The sequence below is a fragment of the Artemia sp. Qi Xiang Cuo genome, chromosome 18 (genome assembly GCF_049724085.1).
Source record: "Artemia sp. Qi Xiang Cuo chromosome 18, ASM4972408v1, whole genome shotgun sequence".
NCBI classification, from domain to species: Eukaryota; Metazoa; Arthropoda; class Branchiopoda; order Anostraca; family Artemiidae; genus Artemia; species Artemia sp. Qi Xiang Cuo.
Genome location: NC_142811.1, coordinates 55,008,622 through 55,030,669, shown reverse-complemented (window position 1 = coordinate 55,030,669; position 22,048 = coordinate 55,008,622). Strand labels below are relative to the sequence as shown.

The 22,048-nt window shown below is 34.7% G+C and overlaps 2 protein-coding genes across 4 annotated transcripts in view; one reads left to right on the top strand and one right to left on the bottom strand.

The window, feature by feature from the left end:
* Positions 1–19,140, top strand: part of LOC148941663 (uncharacterized) — a 221,190-nt gene extending 202,050 nt beyond the window's left edge. Inside the window, exon 20 of the mRNA XM_089104430.1 lies at positions 18,298–19,140. Within this exon, the coding sequence (XP_088960556.1) occupies positions 18,298–18,328 (31 nt within the window). The 3' untranslated portion in view covers positions 18,329–19,140. The remainder of the gene's footprint in view (positions 1–18,297) is intronic.
* LOC148941659 (protocadherin gamma-B2-like) overlaps positions 4,276–22,048 on the bottom strand; it is a 283,199-nt gene continuing 265,426 nt past the window's right edge. For all 3 annotated transcript variants that reach the window (XM_089104431.1, XM_089104433.1, XM_089104432.1), the window contains exons 17-20: positions 17,433–17,583; positions 13,435–13,624; positions 8,931–9,042; positions 4,276–4,409 (exon numbers count right to left, since the gene is read on the bottom strand). In XM_089104431.1, the coding sequence (XP_088960557.1) occupies positions 8,965–9,042; positions 13,435–13,624; positions 17,433–17,583 (419 nt within the window). In that variant the 3' untranslated portion in view covers positions 4,276–4,409; positions 8,931–8,964. The remainder of the gene's footprint in view (positions 4,410–8,930; positions 9,043–13,434; positions 13,625–17,432; positions 17,584–22,048) is intronic.

The window sequence follows — 22,048 nt, the reverse complement described above, 5'->3', positions numbered from 1 at the left end:
AGTACCTCTCAAACGCCTTTTAAGGAAGGGTGATAATTTCTCAAAATGTTAATCATAGGGTTTCATTGTATTGCGAAGGACTGATGAAAAAAACTTTTAAGAATTAAGGGTTGGGTTTGCGGCCCTTATTGATGAGTGAGTTGTGCCGTGAATATTAATCCTGGGAGTGGTAGCTTATCTGTGTGGGAAATCATCTAGTTGATGGTTAAATTGTATATTGTTCAACTTTGGTGTTCCAATGGTGTATTCTTAAAATAGGTGGAAACTATTTTGGCTTTCAAGTGCTAAATAATTTTCTTAAGTGTTGGATTGTCCTTGAATGCCCTTAGAATTTGAATTGTCCGTATTAAAATCTAATGGATCAGATTCTTGATACTCAAAACACAGTTTTTGTTTCAGACTTGCCTTTCAGCTGCTAGTGAGTAACTTTTTCCTACTCACAAGAGACCATCAAACAATAGCCCTTAGACCACAGATTGGTTAGAACGTTGCCAGATGACGTTTGCGCTATTTTTGCCCAATTCATAAGCTGTTGAAAGTGGTTACAGAAATAATAAACTGCTAGGCTACCACGGAGATACCAGAATGCTTTTAGAAAATAAATTGATTATATTTGAAATAATATGAAATTTTTTTTTTGTAACCAACTTTATTATAAGGATTATATTCAAATAATGTGTTTCGCATTCTATTCTTTTCAAAGTCATATGCGCCTTTCTTCATGTAAGGGTCGGGTCAAACTTTCTGTTTTATTCTCTAAGCAAGTCGCAAAATAAGAGAGCGGGTAAGAGGTAAATCGTTTACGCAATTTTGCTCGTTCCTGGGGTCTTTAAATCTTATCGCACAAGTTAGTTTTAGTCCTTTAGTACAGTCAAGAGTTGCTCAGAGTTAAGTCTGGAATGCAATGATTAGCACAATAAAAATAAAGTCGATTCAAGTTTTTCATCTGGTGATCTTAGGGGCGCCAATCTGGGGGGGGGGGGATAATTACCCGTCGATTTTTGCCAACCCCCCTTTCCGCTTTATATTCTGGATAATGCGTATTTTCGTTGAAAAAATGAACAAAAATAACCTCACCCCCCCCCCCTCTTCCCGTAGATTTTCATGATTTGGTACTCATGAATCTGTGGATTAGAGTACAGACCAGCAATGTATCTTCGTTTTTAGTGTCATTTGTTTGTTTTGTGGACAGAAATTTACCTTAGTATCTCATATGCTGCTGTAGCCTCCTCCGATTGGTCAGTTTTGAGAAATTACTGGGTCAGTTTTGAGTCTACTTTGCGATCCTTCTTAATTTTGACCTCAAATGTGTACTATCCTTTTTATATAATACCAAGCAGCTACAAGCTGCCGTAGCTGAAAACCAGTTTTTGTGTATTTGTTTACGCAGGAAACAGTCTTTTACCAGTTTTTGTTTTTGTGTTTTGATTTTGGATTGCCAAGCTCGTTTTGTGTTGTATGAAATTCTGTGTTTAGTAATTTATTTTGCGACGGCTGCGTCGATATAATCAGTTTGAAAATGAGATGTATTTTCGACAACGTCATCATTTGTAGCTTGTAAAAGTTATTTTTATTGTTTTTTGTGAATAAAGAGTTTCTTTTAAGCATCTTTCTATTATCGAATAAAATAGTGATGCCAATTTGTTCCCTGCTATTTAATTTTTCTACGCCATATTTAATTATTAATGATTATGCGTTAATGATTTAATGATTCTGGGTCATATTTGTTTTTTGAGCATGAATCAAAGCGGCACGATATTCTTGGCAACAGGGAGACGCATATCAAATTTAGTCCCGCCACTGTTTCAGTTATACGCTTTTCGAGTTGTACTTGGACAGTAAATATTCTCTTGGTGGAATCTCAGCTCCAAGGCTGAGACATAGGGAACGCAGATGTGGAGGGCAGGAGGTGTAGGAGGCTTTTGGGTTTATTTAATATTTAACGGTCAATCAAGGGGGCACAATATTCTTGGCAGCAAGGAGACACAAATCGAATGTACCCTTGCCACTGTTTGAGCTATGTATTATTTGAGTTGTAAATTAGCTCCGAGGCTAAGATATAAGCCTGCAGGGAACGCTGATGTGGAGGGCTGGAAATTTCGCAGACTTATGGGTGTTTTTCGATATTTGAGAGTTAATCAAGGTGGCACAGTTCTCTTGGCAGCAGAGACTCCATTCGAATGTACCCTCGCCACTGTTTGAGTTATAAATTGAGTAGTAAATAGTGCCTTATTGAAATTTTAGTTCAGAAGCGGAGATATAAACCTGTGGGAATGCGGCTATGAGGAGGCAGGGGGTGTGTGAGGCATGTGGGTGCTTTTTAATACTTGAGAATCAATTAAGGGGGCATCATATTCTTGCAGCAGGGTGACGCAACCAAATGTACCGCCGATACTGTTTGGAATATACCAAGTTTAAATGAAATTTATCTCCTTTTCAGAAGTAATTGCAGTTCCCCTTAGGGCAATATGGTAAAGAACTAACCCTAACCCATAATAACCGAAAATTTAAAAATTTGTTTAAAAATGTCGAGCGATGAAGAATCGCCATTTGAAGGTGATTCATGAATGGTAACTACTATTTCGATTAATCTTTGTGCTAAAAGTTCGTTGCCAAAATGAAATTTCACATTCGGGATCAATCAGCTAAAGCAAAGTTCTATTGTCGAATCGGAACCACTTAAAAAAAAAAAAAAAAAAAAAAAAAAAAAAAAAAAACGCAGGTACCGGTCTCCTGATTCTCTGCATTCAGCCCGGAGTTTTATGCGTAGTTGGGAACAAATTGAGGGTAAATAGGCTTAAAATTAATTTGAGTTAGTCAAATTTTGTCATGTTTTTTCCCGTTCTCCTGTTTTTTATTTTTGGGTTAAGGAAATTATAACACAACATGGAATGTTAAGGCGCACTCCTTCGACAAATTACTTGGGGGCTTGCATTCATGAAATTAAATCATTCAAGTAGGCCAATCATGTATAGTCCTGTGACCCAGGTATGCCTTTTTTCTCTTTGACGATCCTGGCCACCTTCCTGTATTTTATATAAACGTTTCATCTTTTTAAACACAGCATATGTATTCTACAGTAAAGAAAATTCCTACCTTCTCCATTACAGGTTTTCGGGACACATCAATCTCGCACATTCACCATGACTCCGCCTTTGCGCGTTCACAATCATGAATAAATCAATAGTTTTGTACCATTGTGTGCTGTGATAGATGTGTCCCTTTGCGCATTCGGATGTGTTCCATTTCTGAAACAAATTTTCCTTACTGTAGAGTACCTTTGCTGTGTATTTAAATGACGTTTTTTGTACAAATACTAGTCGCTTCACCCTATTTTTTCTACATTACCCCCTCCTCCAGGGTACCTGATTCCTTCCCCCCCCCCCTAAGGTTTGGACTTGTCTGACCTATACAGGACTGATATCTCCCTTCTCAGAGCATATAAAATATGATTTGCTGATTTTCAAAAGGCTAAAGTTGAATATTATATCATTAGAACCTTTTTAATTTTTTTTATTATACCCTAGTATTACATGAGTTTTCAATTAATTTTTGTTTTAATGATTAAAAAAAACTATTCTATTCCTTGCATCTTCTTTATCTTTCGACAATGCTGGGCAGAACTATATATATATATATATATATATATATATATATATATATATATATATATATATATATATATATATATATGTGAATGTCAATGTGGGACCACGCCTGCCTCCCCTTCTGAACAAAAAGCCATTCCGAGCCTAAGATAAACAAAAATACAAAGATGAAAAGAATAATATGCTACTTTAGCGTTGTTAGTACTATTTGCCTTATTCAAATAATTATCCAAGAAAGAAGCATCCATATTACCGTTATTTTATAATTAAGACAAACCTAGATATCAATTAAGACAGGAACTAAGACACTAGTTCGCTTGTGTCTATCCCCCAACCCCCCTCTTCAAATTTTTGGGAATGGTTTGTCTAAAAAACTTGTAAAAATATGTATCTTCATTCATATGCTAAAATGCGAACAAAGCAGTTTATATCGAAAGTTTCGTTCTGACGATATATGAGATGTATGATATATGAAGATATATATTTTTGTCATATATGAGATATGCACACACTGGCCGCGAAATGGTTCGTCTTTAGACATTTCCAGAAAGTAAATTTTTAGCAAGCTAATTTGTTGTACTTTCTCTAACATATACATGGAGGGAACAATACTGCAGAAACTTGTTTCTTAATAAATTATAATAGCTGTAATATAAGTTGTAATAACTTATTTCTTTCCAAATATATTTAACTGAAGAAATAACAAAATAATATTTTCTTAAAAAGGCAATAATAGGCGAAAAATCAGTTGATTGCACTGGTTTTAAATCTTTGAAGGAACATTTCCAATCTGGTTACTTCCTGAAAAGATAATACTGATTTTAAAATAGTGTAAAACACGTTATAATATATATATATATATATATATATATATATATATATATATATATATATATATATATATATATATATATATTAACAAACAAATAAAGAACAACAGATTCCTTCTTTAAGATAATCAGTCCGCTGATGTACGTTTCAACAAAACATATTATATCCAAAACCAGGTGTCTCAATTTTTTTCGAAAAGGATTCATTGCGAATCCTTTTCGAAGAGTCTTGTGATGGGGTCTTTATATACTGAATCTATTTATAAACCCGTGTCCACTTCAAACAAGGCAGGAGGGACTAGTCATGGCTGGACATAAATTTTTAGTTCCCAGAGTACCTGGCATAATTTATTGCACTACAAGCCAAAATTGCTTGGCATATCAGATTTTTTATAATGGCTAGTGGTTTCTGATTCACTCCACATTAATTATTCCTCCCTCTCGGCCCTCTCCGGCCATTTCTCACCATTTTCTGCAACAAAGCTGATATGTAAATAAATAAAAAACGTGGCTTCGACTGGGAACGAACCCGAGACCTACTGCACGCGACAGACCTAGTAACCACACGACCATAGAGAAACAAATAGTCTACTTGCATAAAAATATTCAGACCCAAAAACTTCCCATACAAAAGAACTAATCAGCTTTTCGTTATATTTACTGACTCAAAATTCGACATTGCAGCATCAGGTAAACACAACAAGTTAAAAAGGTGGGTTGTTTGGCCACCCTTTCTGACACACTATAAAAACAAAATGGTTGGCTCATAAAAACATCACGTCAGAAAAACAAACCATTGGAATTGAAGCACGTTTTTTAACACGAAAGTATAAAACAGTAATATCTCTTTTTCTCTTTAACTACACAATCGAACCATGTAAATAGACCTGATTAATTTATAATTCAACTTCAACCTGTGTCCACTGATCATGACTGGGAATTAAATTTAAAGACTTAAATTTAAAGACTACCCGACAGAATTTATTGCAATACGACCCGATATTGCTTGGGATCGCTCGGAAGTCGTTATAATGGTTATTACTTACTAATGTAACTCCATCCTAGCTAATCCCCCCCCCCACAAAAAAACTGTCCTTCTGGCCCATTTCTGCCCTTTCCCGCCGTTTTCTGTCGTAAAAATGGAATGTAAACAAAATTGAAAAAGAGACTCCAACTTTGAACGAACCGGAGACCTACTGCATGCACAACATATTTATTAACCACCAGTGGCCTCGTTTGGGGGTGGCAAGGGGGGGGGGCAACCCCCCCCCCCCCAAAAAAAAAAATTGGAAAAAAGCTATTATATAGCCCATGCCCCTTGACTCTCTGGATTTGGAACTTTTTTGCCCCCTCAATAAAAAATGCTGGAGCTACGCCCCTGGTAACCACTCCATCACAGAGAAACAAAAAGATTACTTGTATTAAATTGTTATACATAGAGTCAATGTAGTAATTGTCAATAAATTGTCATACAAAAGAACCAATCAGGTAACCTGATCAATTGACTTCCGTTTGGTCACCAGTTGATTTTAGTTACTCATAATTTGGATACATGACTAGATAATTCTTGGTGCAAGTGCTTGAGTTTTTTTTAAAAAAACTTGAAAATTCCTTGAAGTTTTTTTTGAAAATGGGGTCTTCCAATCTTTGATTTAATGATTAATTTTCTAGCAGTGTCGTCGCTTATTATACTCTACTTGTTTGTTTGTTTATTTTTATATTTTGCTTCATTTATGTTTGTTCAGTTTACTAAAATAAATTACCATCGCTTATTATTTAAAGCAGATAGCAACTGAGACGGATTTTCCCTAAATCTATAAACCTTAAGGCAGGGACATAGCAGAGTAGGGGGAGGGCTTGGAGACCACCACCCCTGAAATCCTAAAATTTCCATAGTATCGGGCTTCTCCTTATTCTAAATATCAAACAAATTAAGCTTTTCTGTTGTTGGGCAACAAACAAAAAAGAAAGCTTGGTTGTTTGGCGCACTTTCTGGCATCCTAAAAAAAAAAATTAATAATAAAAAAAAAAAAAAATCTGGCATTGAAAAAATAATAAAGAATTAAAGTACAGTTTTTACCAAGAAAGTATGAAATAGTAATATCTCTTTTTCTCTTCCATGTAATATATAAATTTTAATTCAAGAGCAAGAATACTGAAAATTGCCCCCTTCCCCCACTCCAGCAGACTCTTGGACTTTCTCTTGATACTCTCTTGCCGGAAAGATTACACATACGAATTTTCAGCCCCATTGGTTTCGGAATGCATAGCATACAAAAAGACAAAAGAAGTGTTTTAAAGTTAAATATAAGAAAATGAATCATGCTGTTCAGCAACGCATTAAAATTCTAAAGATTTTGTTCCTAATTTTAATTTTAAAAAAACTGTTTATAGTACCCCCCCCCCCCCCTAAGGAAAAATTCCTCCCTTTTTAAAAGCATGAAAATATTATGCGTCATTCAGTTTCAAGCCCGAATGTACGCTTTGAGAATATTATTAAAATATTTTTGCCTTTGGTTTTGCAACTTTTTTACATATTAATCTTTCAATCTAAGTTGCTAAGAAATATTAAACTTGGTAGAATTTTAGTAGATTCGGCGTGTTTTTTACATATTCGTGTAAATTACCATAAGAGGGATCTCAAAATTGATTTTAAATCGTATATAGGATAAATAACATCCTAGCAGCAAGATAGGAGAGGGGGCTGGCATTTTCAGTTTCACGTATATTTTAACAATATTTTCTTGAATCGGATAAAATTTATTCATTTTCTGTACACGAAAGAATTCTTTAAAAATAACGTATTAAAGGTAATTATTTAGTAGAAAAAAAAACCTGAAGAGAAAAATCAAACAAAAATGAAGAAGAAAAGAAGTGTTTTCCTGCTTAAGCAATTGAGATAAATAAGGACTTGATTAAGGTCTTCACCTTACTCACCTATCAAATCACAAAGAACAAAGCAGCTTATCCCAAAAATCAACTAAATAGAAATGCCCAAAATCATGCAAAATTATCATTAATTAATGTAAGAGGTCATAACCACGATTTTCCAAAATTTCTCAAGTTTTGTTTCAAAATTATTGCAAGCAAAAGTACCTAAAATTTTGTACGCAGCAAAGAGGATCCATACTCTAGTTTAAAGATGTTTTCCTACTTTATGGCTTATGCTCCATTTGCAATTCCTTGGATGCTATTTTCCTGCAGTCCGAACATCGATATCGAAGTTTCAACATAAAACAGTAATTTTGCTATCATGTGATAGCTCAGATCTACCTTAACCCATCTACTACTACTAACAACTCACTGCAGTACCAAGCCGTCTAAGGCCAACACAGCTACACACGCTCCTTTTTCTATTTCCTTACGTCATCCTGCCACCCTATTCGGGGACGACCTGCGTTTCGTTTCGCCCCTAGACGGTTGATCGACAAGGACTATCTTTGGCAATCTATCATCCTTCAGCCGTAGAACGTGTCTTAGCTATCTCAACCTTTCTCTTATTATGCCCCCAGAAAGCGGTATTGAACCAGATTTTTCGTACAGTTTACTGTGTGAGATACAGTCAGTCAGTCGGGTACCCACAGCAATCCGTAGACAATTTCTCTGGAAATCATATAGCAAATCCTCTTCCGTTTTTCGTAACGCCCACTCATCATAACAATACTTGACCACTGTCATCATTGTAGTAGCTTCTAAGATCTACCTACTTGAATTTTTGATTTTTTTTTTTTATTTTTTTTTTTTAGATTGCACAAAATACCTTGTACGGAGGTTAAGAACATTTTCTCAGACAACATATGAGTACAATCCTAAGTATGGCTGGGTCAATAGATAGATTTTAAACCAATTAATAAAATGACTTAAGAATCTTGTCCATCCGGTCCATGCCCCAGCTGTAGACTTGTCGCAAAGTTACGTTTTTCACAGGGATTGTACACCCTAATAATAAAAACTGTTTCAACGAGAAAGAGTATGGGTAATTTATAAGAATTGGAACTGGCACTATAAGAATGGAAAAATGTCGACAAAAAAAACTGTCAACGCCATGCCAAGTATCACCAAACGCTAGATGGCGTTGATAGCTTTTTTCGACACTAGCGTCGGTTCCCACCCTTATAGGTGACCCATACTCTTTGATCCCGTGTTTGAATGACCATTCAATATTTGATATTTTTGTTCAGTTTCCCTTTCATGGTTGTATTGAGAGGGTCTCTTCTATTTTAGTTTTTTCTTAAAGATTTATTTTGTTCTTATTTTGTACTTTTATTTATATTATTAACTCGCTGTTTCCTCTTTTGCACTGAAGACGTTTGAGCGGAGGTCTCGATTAAAATATACGCATTTTATTACTCTTTTTATCATTGGCTGGAATTATCTTCTTCGTCAAAAGATTTTTGCCATGTTTTACAAATACCGAAAAAAAATGACACAGCAATCAAATAAATTGAAAGGTGTAAAAATCAGTTGGATTCTCATAACAATAAGTACTTACGAAAAATAGAACTAAGGCTATCATATAATCAAGCTTAATAAAGCACAGATAATCTTGACACTGCAGATTGACTAGGCGTCCTCTTAACTTGACCCGTTTGCTGTACATTAACCTAGAAAAAAAATAATGGTAATTATATATTACCATTATCGAAGGGGTTGTGGCGTTGACCGCCCCCCTTGCCTATAGCTGTGCATACTTGAGCTGTTTGCTGTATATTAACCTAAAAAATGGTAATTATTTGCTTCTAGTCTAACAGGAGGTTTTCAGTTTCGAAGAGGTTGTGGGGTTGAACCCTCTATGCCTACTGATCTTCTTGAAATTTGTGCTAGAGGTTCTTCATCGGCAGTTCGATCATTGTTTGTACATATACCGTAAAACGATCAAAAACCTATATATCCGATCACTTTAGACATTTGACCCGCTTGAGCCTTCAGAGGCACCCAGGGAGCCGCAAGTCTTCCTTTGGTTTGCCACTGTCAGTCCTCTGGCAGAGGTTGGATTGACGTGTGCAGAGGTAAAATTCTACTTTAGCTACTTTTGGCTTTCTTGGAAAGGGGTTAGGTATGGAAAATGAAACTTTCAGGGATAGGTCTAGAGGTTAAAGTATGTCCTGGGAAGGTGTTTTGAAGTACCTACCTCTACTCCTTCTCTCTCTAGAGGGTCCTGAAATTTACCCACATGACATGTCTATACCTATTGAAATTTTTACAAAACAATATTTTTCCTTAATCAGTTTCTTTTTCTGTGGCTTTAGTTCTGTAAATGCAATTCCTGCTATTTGAGTAGAATTTTAAGCCATATCAATGTCTTTTTCAAAATTTAGGAAATGTATTCGCATATATTTAAAATGTTATAAATTGGGATCAAGCAAAGTTGTGAAGCTAAAAACAATTTTGTTGTACTTCATTTAAGCGGAAGATCTATTTTTAACTTTTATAACTCACATATTTTTAAAGGTCATCAAAGGTCAGGACCCTATAGAGGGAGAAGGAGTGGAGATAAGTACTTCAAAATACCTTCCCGGGACATACATTAGCCTGTAGACCCATCCCTGAAAGTTTCATTTTCCTAACCTAACCCCTCTCCATGATAGCCAAAAGTAGCTAAAGTAGAATTTTACCGTGTGCAGGTTACGCAGATCTGTCTGGTACGCTCGTCGCAGGGTGTTTCTGGGTCCGCCTCCACGGCCTTAACCCATTGGTTGCCTGTTCAAATGAAATACAAGGGAAATCAAAATAAGAACATTGTTTACCCCTAGACCCATCTTACGTCTGTTCATAACCATACCCAGAAAACCATAATTTCCTAAGTTTTTCTTTCGTTTTTTTCAAAATTATGAAGTTTTTAGGGAAGTATCACCTCTTTGTCAGTGTTTTCACGTTAAGAAACGAAAGTGAATCACCGTCTCGCTTAATGCGTTAACCAACATGTCCTTTCCTTCATTATTATTCTTTTTGTTTTGTTTCAGCCCTGTTATTACAATCATTAATATAAATTCTATTATTATATCATTTTTATTTATATCATTGAAGGTTCAATTGTTTTACAAAACTTACAGTATTTATTTTAGTATTGCAATTTGCAATGATGAGCCCCTTGCAATTTGCAAGGGGCTCATCAACAAGCTTCTAGAGCACATGGCAACAAATACTTATTTGTTGTATATTTTTGAGAATAAATTTAAATTAAATCCTTAAGGAAGGTTTAAAAAAAAATACGGGATCAAACGTCCCCTTCAGGGGGACACTGATAATAAATAAAAATTTTCAAATGACAACCCCCAAAAATGCTACATTTAGAATCTACGAAGAAAAAGAGGCTAGTTCTGTCTGAAAGTGTTTTTAGATTATACCTGTTAAGGACCCACCCTTGATGTCCTTACTGGCGGAAGGGGATAATGTAGGTGAACCAAGCGGAATTCAAAACTAAGGAAAATCTCCTATCTTAACTAAAAAAGAAAAAAAATGTTTCAAATTTCTCCTTAACTGGAGGATACCAGTCTCAGATGCTAATATCCTTTTAAACATCTACTACATTACAAACAGACAGTGCCTATTCTCTCTTTATGTCTGGGGGAAAAGGATTTATATACACATATAGAGAACGACTTGCTCTTGACTCGAACAAGGTATACCAGGAATTAAAATCACTTTTCCGGAAGTGTCTTTTCTCAGTTTTCACTGAAAACTTTTCAATACCCCCCAAAAGGTCCATGAAAAATCTATAGAAATTCCTGTATTCAATACTAGAATTCCTAAATATTCTCCCATTTTCAGACTTCTTCGAAATCAATAGTAAAGCCTTGTTAAGGATAATTTCAACAGCGGTTGTTAAAGACAGTAGTGGTTTTAGACATCATAATCTGGCGTGTGTAGGGCAGCTACCCTTCTGCCCAGGCCTAGAACCAAAACTGGTTCAATAGGAATTGTTTTGCAACTGAAGATCTTTGTTTGACGTTCAAAATAATGCCAGCCTATCTTCATCGGTAGATTACGAAATCCTGACCAATGAAGACGAGTCATATGGCGAAGTGTCTGTTAATTTGTCAAATCATGACTAGTCTTCACTCTCATTCAGAGGAACCCTCATCTTCAAACCAACCAAAGGTCCTGGCTTCCATTAAAATTATAGAAGAGCGCTAAAGGAGATATCAACAGCATCAAATCAGCATCACCGCCCAACTGCAGTATCATTGGTGCAGGTTCCACAATCTTGCGCCGAAGTCACCGCCCAACTGCATCACCGCACCGCCACCGAATGCATCACCGCCCAACTCCAGTATCATTGGTGCAGGTTCCCCAATCTTGCGCCGAAGTCTTCCAATCAAGGAAGAACTCTAAGGACCATGCAAGAAGGAATTTATCGTCCAGCCTTGGTCGCAACACTTCCTTGAGAGTTGGGATGAACATTTAGTAGAACAACCGATAAAATTGTGGGTTCTAGTCTTAGAGCAAAAAATTTGAAAATATATTTTGTACCAGTCACTTCCGATAACCAGCTATTTCCTAGTAAATAGATAGGACTCTGTAGATACAACCCGGTTGCATTTTCAAGCAGTATTATTTCAAACTCTGGATTCGCACTAGCTAGTCTCGGAGAGATTTTCCCAATCCTATGATACGCCTACAACAGTTATAATAGCCTTAATAATGGAGAAAAGTTAGCCCCCCCCCCTCGGCCACCCCTCTTTTTGCAGACTCAGAATATATATCAACGCTTATACCATTCGAAACTTAGTACTTATTTTGGCATTAGAAAAATGCGTGGTTCATTCAAGGAAAGCCCATCCTCTGATTCAATTTATCGAAGAATTTTATTTCAAAATGGGGCCTCTCAAGCCAAAAACTATAAATAAAAATATTTGCTATTTAAAGCTGGGGCTACAGGGGCCTACAAGGGGCTACAAAGAGGAGCCAATTTTCAGTTTATTTTTCATACTTTCATAAAAACCATGTTTGTATCTTAAATCCAGTGTTTATAAAAATTTAGGCCTATTAATATTCCCTTCAATTTAAGAAGGCGTATACTGCAGCCAAGCAGTAAGCAGGAATTCTTGTGAGGGGGGGGGGGGAACTTGAAGAATACAAGGCAAATGTAGACATATAAAAATAATTAGAGAACTGCAAGAACTGAAGATTTTTTGGAAGCCTGGTCACAAAGGTTTCCCTGCGTATGCCAGGTCTTAATGAAATAAAGATAAAAAAAAAAAAATCAATAAAGTCAGATTGATAAAACTTGTTAGTGTCATTTATCAGTAGGTTTTACAAACGGCAAAAAATAAAACTATGCCTAAAATTAACATTTCTGCGTCGGTGAAATGTCGTAAGAAAAAATGAAGATTTCCAATTTCTTTCACAGTAAAGATTTTTCATATACAAAAGGCATAATTTCCATACTAATTATTTAATCTGTTATATAACTCGTATATCAGTAGAACGAAATTTACATTCGGCTCGTGAATTGTTAATTAGGTGATATAGGAATTCAGACAAATAACCCTCGTTATGTTACGATTTCTGCAGTTTTTTCTCCTGTTTTAGATTCCCTGTCTATCTTACCTATTTTCTGCAATTGTATTTCATCGAATGACTCTTGAACCCTGAGTAATAGTAGCTTTTAAAATAACTGTAGGATGTTATAATGTAAGTAGCATTTGATATTGAAATGTTTTCCATTCATACTTCTTATCTTATTCATTTATTTGTAGCCTATAGATAGCCACGCCTAGGCTATAGCTTTTAAGAGAGAATCAGCCAAACAATTTCGTTTTTTTTTTGCCGAAAAATAATCTTTTCGGTCTATTTGCTTATTGTATTTTTCTATGTTTTGTCGACACATGCACTAAGGCCATGCCTTTCAGGGAAGAAATATCCTAATTTTTAGGTAGGAAGATCCTTTGAAGTAATTTTTGGAATGAACCCCCCCCCCCCTACCTACATTCGGGTTTTATTATATACGTTTGAAATTTCTTGATATAATCAAAAATTCCAAAATTACTTACGCTTCCATTCAGTTCCTTATCTTGTTCTACTTGGCCGTAGAACGAGCTAGAACAGTGTTGCCATCTCTCTCGATCCTGATTCGCAATAGAATCAACTGGTTTCATCCTTTTCACTGTGCCTAACCACTCATGAAACTGAGTTTGGCCAGGTAATAGCCCAGATGCTGCTAGTTCTAAAGACTTTATAGACCTAAAAGGAATAACAAACTATACAGTTTAACTCAATAAAAGAATATGAATGCCTGATTATGGGAATTTTCACAGAAGTAAAAGTGGACCAAAAATATGTTACTTTCAAAAGACTACAGACAGCATGTGTTTTTGTGAGTTCCTTGCCCTTTTTTTCTTGCCACCAGTAAAGATTTTTAAGGTTTTTGATGCAGACAAAACCGGTTATTCAGTTTCGGGTCTCTATTTATTTTTCTATATTTTTTTCTATTTTTTATTATTATTATTTTTTTTATTATTATTATTATTAATATATATATATATATATATATATATATATATATATATATATATATATATATATATATATATATATATATATATATATATATATATATAGGATGTAGTTTATCTATTTTTGGTTTATTTATAATAGTTTTAATTAAATAGTTTAGTTATTAGGTAAGTAGTTACGTGGAGTTTCGCGCGATCGCAAACCATCATAGGTTTTCTCCAGTGCGAAAGTGTTGTTTAATTTATTTATTTGTTTATGAATGTGGATTAATAAACTTATGAACTTAACTTATGAACTTAACCTATTCAGTTAATACATGTGTGAGAACGAAACACTCCCAATTTACTGGTAAGGGAGTTGGAGCTATTAGATATTAAATTTTTGGTATTGGAGACTTTAAAAAGAAAGGTTCCATATGCCTTTATAAAGGTTTATGCATGATCATCTTTAATGAGGTTATTGTATAGTGCTATCCTGTAAACCGATTGCTAAAGATCGGAGCCCGGCTCCAGGTCTCTAGTCGTTGGCTATAGTTTAGATTTATCTTATATAAATCTTTGCATAAGAGCATGCTCGAGAGAATTTTTTTTAAGTCTCCTGCTTATGAAAGTAAGAGAGCAAGGGAAATAATAAATGAAAAATAAAATTAAAAAAGGTGAGAAAACGAGGATTTTTTGCCACTGGTTAACAAAATCCTCGTTTTCTCAACTTTTAAATTTTATTTTTCATTTATTATTTCCTTTCCTCTCTCAGTTTCATATGTCATGTATAGCCAGTGGGGTCTTAGAATGTGTTTAAGTCTCCTGCTTCCACCGTAAGTAGTATATTTTTTGAATTTACTAAAATGCACCAATGAGTCCTTCAAAAGATTTTCTCCCATGGGCCAAAGGGCAAGACATAATCTAAAAAGCGGCTCTAGAAACAATGATTACACAGAATATTGCTTGAGTGAAATTTTCAAGAAAAACTATATAGAAATGTGCCAAGTACGTAAAATTGTTCCCAATGGCGGCCCAATGTCTCAAAGAAGAAAGTGACCCTTGAAAATGAAGTGGGTAAATCTTGGAATAAAAATATTTTTCTAATAAAATAAGTAGTTGGTGATAGATTTTAGTTTTTAGCCCCTCAGCCGAAATTTCCCTATTAGCCTCAGAAATGGCTGATATACTATTAATATTACTATTAATGACCATTATATACTATTAATATACTTTTTAATATACTAATATTACTTTTATTAATATAAATTTTTAATAATATACTTTTTTTATTAATATACTTTTTAATAATACTAATAATATTTTTAATATACATTATACAATTAATATACCATTATAAGACATTAATATACTATTAATGACCGTTTTCCGCAAGCATATGCACTCAACTCCTTCCGAGCAACTCTATAAACAAGAGCCCGAAGTTTCCCTCTCCTATATGCGCAAGTGCCTGCACTTAGACACCTTGTTCGAATCACACGGAGAAGAAAATGAATGAGAAAAAAAAGCAGCCAACTTGAAAAACGGCTTTGTTCGAAGCTAAAAATTCATTGGGAACTGTCTCCGCCAATAGGCTATCCCATCAAGTCAATATTTGAGTGAGTTCAAATGATGATTCAAAAGATTTATAAAACCCTGTAATGTAACCAAGCGAAGGCAAAACGGCTTACTTTTTTTTAAGAAGAAGGTGTTGATTAATAAAAACAAAATTTGAAGCAAAGCTTGTTGAGGTAAATAATCACCCCGCTAGGGCTAAATATAAATCGGATATTGAATCGCCTATCGGATAATTATATCCGGTAGAGTAAAGTGTACTTCACAAAGGATCGAGGGAATTGTCCAATTCTAGATGGTAATAAAACTTTTAAAAGGGATTCCTTTTAGCAGGCAATTACATGGGGGTGGCACTTCAGTTCCAAAACATCATCATGTTTACAGTTTTGTCTAAATTATTATGTTTTGCAATAATTAGCTAATAATCTGCATGGTTTTGAAGTTGCACCTCCCGCCTAAACAGAGTCTGCGTCTGGGCATGCGTATTAGGCTTAGAAGTGAAGTACATTGAAAATTACATGGGGGTGGCACTTCAGTTCCACAATATCATCATGTTTACAGTTTTGTCTACAATTACTATATTTTGCAATAATTAGCAAATAACCCGCATGGTTTTGAAGTTACACCTCCCCCTAAACAGAGTCTGCGTCTGGGCATGCGTATTAGGCTTAGAAGTGCAGTACATCGAAAAAAAAAACAATAGGTCATTAATAAGTGTAACGACCGAAGTTAAATCTGAGACAGAAGAAACGATAGCCAACAAAAGATTACGAAATTCAAAATATATGCTCAGAAATGACATAATCCGAATCAACTTCGTTGTCCGATTCAATCGATCCGATTCAATCAATCCAAGTTGAATCAATCCGATTCAACTTCGATTACTGCATTAGTACCTGCGCTCAAAAGCATCAATAAATACCGATTTAAGGATAGTGATGATTGATTATTCTCTTTTTCACAGGGATTGTACACCCTAATAATAAAAAGCTGTTTCAACGATGGTCCAACAACTTTATTTAATATCTTTTTATATTGAGAAAGGAATTTTACGACCTATAACTTACGAACGATAATACTCTATGTTCAGAACATAGAATTATTTGCCTCCGATTTTTCAGTTTGAAAACTTTTTCAACATCTTTTTCAAGATTTCGTCCTCCGGTGTTGATCCAAACCTAATAAATGTTGTATCAAACCTAATAGTGTTGTATCATACTGACTTTGCCATCTTTCTATGATATATATTTATTTATTAAAGCAAGAATTTAGGGACCCTAAGCCTAGCCCCAAGGCATGTTTCACATAAATAATTCCCAAGACAACACTTGCTAAGCATGGCAAAACGAAGAAAAAAATTGACAACGAAAAAAAGTGGATAATTCTACGTGATAAATAAAATTGTCAGTTTTCATCAATTTTTAATCGACATCCGATAATAACATACCTGGTAAGGGATTAGCGTTTCAATACGATTTACATATCATGATGTACCATGCAAAGAGTATGGGTAATTTATAAGAATGGGTAACTTATATTTATGGGTAATTTATAAGAATGGGAACTGGCGCTATAAGAATGGGAAAATGTCACCAAGAAAAACTCAACACCATGCCAAGTGTCGCCAAACGTCAAGTTGACCTCAATACTCAAACGTAGTTGACCTCAAGCCGTGAGACAGAGTCTGTCTTAACAATTAACTTTGCTATCATTTTCGTGGTAGTGCTTCCCTCCGTTAATCTTGTTTAATCGACTTTTCTTTGCAGGAATATTCTGTTTGAACATCGAACTCTTAGGTATCGAAAGCAGTTTAATTATGAGTCGTTTGAGTTATTTAATTGCAATTCTTCATAAAATCCTCTATAGTAGCGCCTATTCTTCTAATTTATAAGTTGAATGTCAAATTGAATACGAGTTTCAACTTAATAGATATGCTAGATATACTGAGTATAAAAGGTAAGGTTAAGGATGTTCGTTCTTACTTTGAGTCTTGTATCTCTTCTAAGCTGGTTTTATTTTCCGAGCTTGAGCTCGGTATCGACCCACTGTTGGAGCTTCTGGCTACGGCTGCATAATTTGCCATAGGGTTTTGGCATCTTTCCAAATAAATACTGCTCTTATTTGCTTCTGTAACTATAAATAAAGATAAATAAATAATACCAATTATTTCTACAATATTTATGTGGGGTAAAGCAAATCTGTTGAAAATTGTCTATCAAGTTGAATAACATAAAACTAAAAACACAAGCATCATCCTTCAATCAGGCAGAGAGTAATGAGTAGGCCTACTAAATTGTGCAGATCTATAATGTGCACAATCATGTATTCAGTGGTGTCAAAATCCTTTGGGGGGGGGGGTTACAAAGTTAGAGCCAATCTTCCGAAATCTAGTGAAAATGACAGTGAAAAATGAAAAGTGAGCCGTATAGTAACATAAAGGCTAAGATATAATAAAGAAAACTGAGTTCTTTCTCTGAATGCTTGAATTGTGCAGGTTTATCTTAGTTATGACAAGTTGAAGAAACTAGACTTTCAGCTAAGGGGACAAACTGGGGTCTGGAGGGATCATTTGACCATCCCCCTCCCCTGTCCCGTATCAAATTACGGCCCTGCCTGAATTGTGCAAATAATATAGGGGAGGGGCAAATACCCTAGGGAAAGGGACGAATGCCCAGTTTCCTCAAATTCACATTTTCCTTTAAAAAATTTCAAAACCAAGAAAAGGTAGAAAGAGGCTTAAGCTGGCCGACTTTCTGGATTGCACAATTTTCCATATTGCACTGGAAATGTGTTTTTAAAAATGTTTTCTGGATTGCCAAAACCTGATTCTGATTCATTTACTTTTAGCATTGACTCGAAACCGACGGTGTCACAATGACTGCGATGCTTGGATAGCTGACGTCACGTGCATGCTGCACTTAAATGAAACTGTTCGCTGCTTATAACTGTTCAGGATAATATTCCAAAATTTCAGAGCTAAATAACGGATGATGATATGATAGAGTTACAGATAGAGTTAATATAGGCTATTTCACAACTTTTTGGTCTGGAGCTCATTTTCAAAAAGAATCATAAATTGTTTTGAAATTGAAATAGAAAATGCCTGGAGATTGGATTTTAACCACTGTTGATCCGGTTTTGATCCATCACCGGCTGGGTCCGAACAAAGTGCACTCAGCTGCGGCAAACCATAAGACAGTATGTTACACAGCATAGATTTTACAGAAGAATGGAAAGCCTAAAAAGTGTTCTTGTGGTATTTTTACTCTTATCAAGAAGCAGCTCCTTGTAAATGTAAGGGAGGTTGAAAGGGAAAAGTAAGGGAAAATGTCCTTGTAAATGGGAAGATTCAAAAAATAAAATCATCAAGAAAGCATTTTTAAGCATCTTTAATACCAAAAAACAATTTTGAAATCAGGAGCTAAAATTTCTTCTGTTTCTGCGACTGAACCAAGAGTGAAAAAAATCCTTGGGAGGTGGGGGGTCCCATTGTTTTTCCAGGGGGCGCGTCAAACAAATCTTGAAGGAGGTGGCAAGTATCTTCTGAAATCTTATTAACTAATTCTGAACAACGAACTTTGTGTAGGGAAGGACTCTAGATTGACCCTGGCCAATCCTATAAAAAGAGCTTGAAAATCAAACTCTTTTTGAATATTATCAAACAGTTCGTGGTAACGAACTGTAAGTAAGGAGCGAACTGCTACAATAAAAACCAAAACTCGAAAAAAATGAATTTTTGATCTAATAAAGAATCTACACGAAAAGAATCAGATTTTTATGCTGATTTCAAATATATAAGTTTCATTAAGTTTTGTCTTACCCATCAAAAAGTTACGCGCCTGAGAAAATTTGCATTATTTTCGGAAAAAGGGGGAAACAACATTTAAAAGCCATAGAACTCTAATGAAAATCACACCATCAGATTCAGCGTATCAGAGAACCCTACTATAGAGGTTTCAAGCTCTTATCTGCAAAAATGTGGATTTTTTTTTCAGGGGTGATCGTATCGATCCAGTAGTCCTAGAATATCGTGAGAGGGCTCATTCTAACGGAAATTAAAAGTTCTAGTGCCCTTTTTAAGCGAACCAAAAAATTGGAGGGCAACTTGGCCCCCTCCCACGCTCATTTTTTCCCCTAAGTCACCCAATCAAAATTTTTAAATAGTCATTTTGTTCAGCATAGTCAAAAATCTAATTAATATGTCTTTGAGGATGACTTAATCCCCTACTGTTCCCGGGGGAAGGGCTGCAATTTATAAACTTGGCCCATTGTTTACATATAGTCTTGGTTATTGGGAAGTATACCGGCGTTTTCGGTAGTAATATTTTTCTTGGGGGGGTTCGGGGCCGGAGTCGGGGCTATTGGGAAGGATCTTTCCATGGAGGATATTTCCTTGGGGAAAGGGATATTTCCCAGCATTATTTAAAAAACGATCAGAAATTAAATAAAAAAACAAGTTTTTTTTCAACAGAAAGTAAGAAGCAACATTAAAATTTAAAACGGACAGAAAGTATTAAGTATATGAGGGGGTTCGCCCCCTAGTCAATACCACACTCTTTACTCTACAGTTTTTTAGTACTTCAAATTAGCTATCTATTCTAATTGACCGGCCGGTGTGATTTAGGGGTTTGTGATTCGAACTTTAGCGTAAAGAGCGAGGTATTGATTAGGGAGTGAACTCCCTATTTTATGCTGGGAAAACATACGAATATATATCTGTGCCACGCAAATTATTTCATAAACATTATCAGAACAAAATTTCGAGTAGGCAGTATAGCCAAAAAAAGGAAAATTGAATGGCAGAGTTCGTTCTGATTGGTCAAAGGTGGTGAATCAAAGCCAGAGTTGCGTTAATTTAAGAGTGGCTAGAAATTAACTAAAAAAAACAAGCTGTTTTAACTGAAAGTAAGGAGTGACATTAAAACTTAAAACAAACAGAAATTATTCCGTTTATGAAAGGGGCTGTCCCCTCCTCAACGCCTCGCTCTTTACGCTTAAGTTTGACTTTGTTTCACAAATTTATTTTTTTAAACAATAAAAAACTTTAGCGTAAAGAGCGAGGCGTTGAGGTGGGGACAACCCCTTTCATATACGGAATAATTTCTGTTCGTTTTAAGTTTTAATGTCGCTCCTTACTTTCAGTTAAAAAACTTGTTTTTTTTAGTTACTAACTATCAGTGACCAAGTTCAGGTAGACAGAAATATAATTTAGTAATATAATATAACAGAAATATGACTTCTAATTGAAAATTATATTATAGGCAAATCCAAACAAATGTAATTAAGAAAAGGAAAACAGGTCATTTACCTGAAAAGAAAAAGAAAAGAAAAAAGGGTGGAACCCCCAACAGATAGGAAAATTACAGACTGCTATAATCATTAGGGCATGAAATGCAAAAGTTTTCTGAAAAAGAAACACATAACGGCTTTTTAATTATCACAGTCAGACCCTCATATATTTACTGTATTTAAAAAAGTAGGCTCTCCAAAAATTCTTATGTTATTCTATTAATTCTTTGATCTATTTTTAAACAAATCAATGGGTTTGTTTTATTATTAACTATTACTATTATGTTTTTCTTATGTTTTTAATGGCCCCCGAATACCAGGCGGGATAATATTCCAAAATTTTGGAGCTAAATAACGGATGGTGAAACATGGGATTGTATTAATTGTGTTATATCTATAATTATTATAGTATTATAATTATTATAATAATTATTTTGTTTTTATTATTACTATCACAAGAGTCACTTGTGAAAATGTTGTTTAATAATTACGGTATTTTTCCTAAGTATTTGTATAGTGACTCATAAATAAATGTTAGTATTACTTAAATATACTATTATGTTATTACTATTTATATAACAGGATTCTCTCTTCATCTCTTACTATTATTATTCATATTGATTCATTATATTTCTCTATTTATTATTAATATTTTCATTATTATAGAAATGTTAATTTTATTCTTCTTTGTAACTATTTAACTTTCAGCGTACTAATAAGAATGGAGAATTTTTACTCAATTTTATTTTGTCCCTTACCTTGACACTGTATGTCCAATGAAATTAAAATTATCAAAAATTATATTTTATAAAAATTAAAATTAAAAATTAAAAAATTCTGTCGTTTTCTTTCTCATATCATTTGGTATTTATGTTATTTGTTCATCTTTGTGCTTATATACCAAGCTGCTATAGTATTTAATTTTTGTTTCTCTTTTTCAATAACGTATTCTAAAATCTATTCTAAAATCTAATATTCTAAAATCATTCTTTCAAAAAAAAAAATCGAAAAATCATTTTTCTAAAAACATTTTGTCTAAAAACATTCTGTTAAAATGGAGCTTTTTTTTTGGGGGGGGGTTATTTTCAAAATCTAGGGAGGGGTAATTTATTTTCAGAATCTACCGAGGGGGGAATTTTTCAATGAAAATATAAAAAAAGTATTTTCCATTTTTTTCATAATCTAGAGGGGAGGGCTCCAATAGCCTCCGTTCCTTCACACACCCCAATAGCCACGATTAACTCCAATAGCCACACACCCCTCGTCCCTGATTGATTGGCTAAAGATGTAAATTATGTGCGAATTGTTG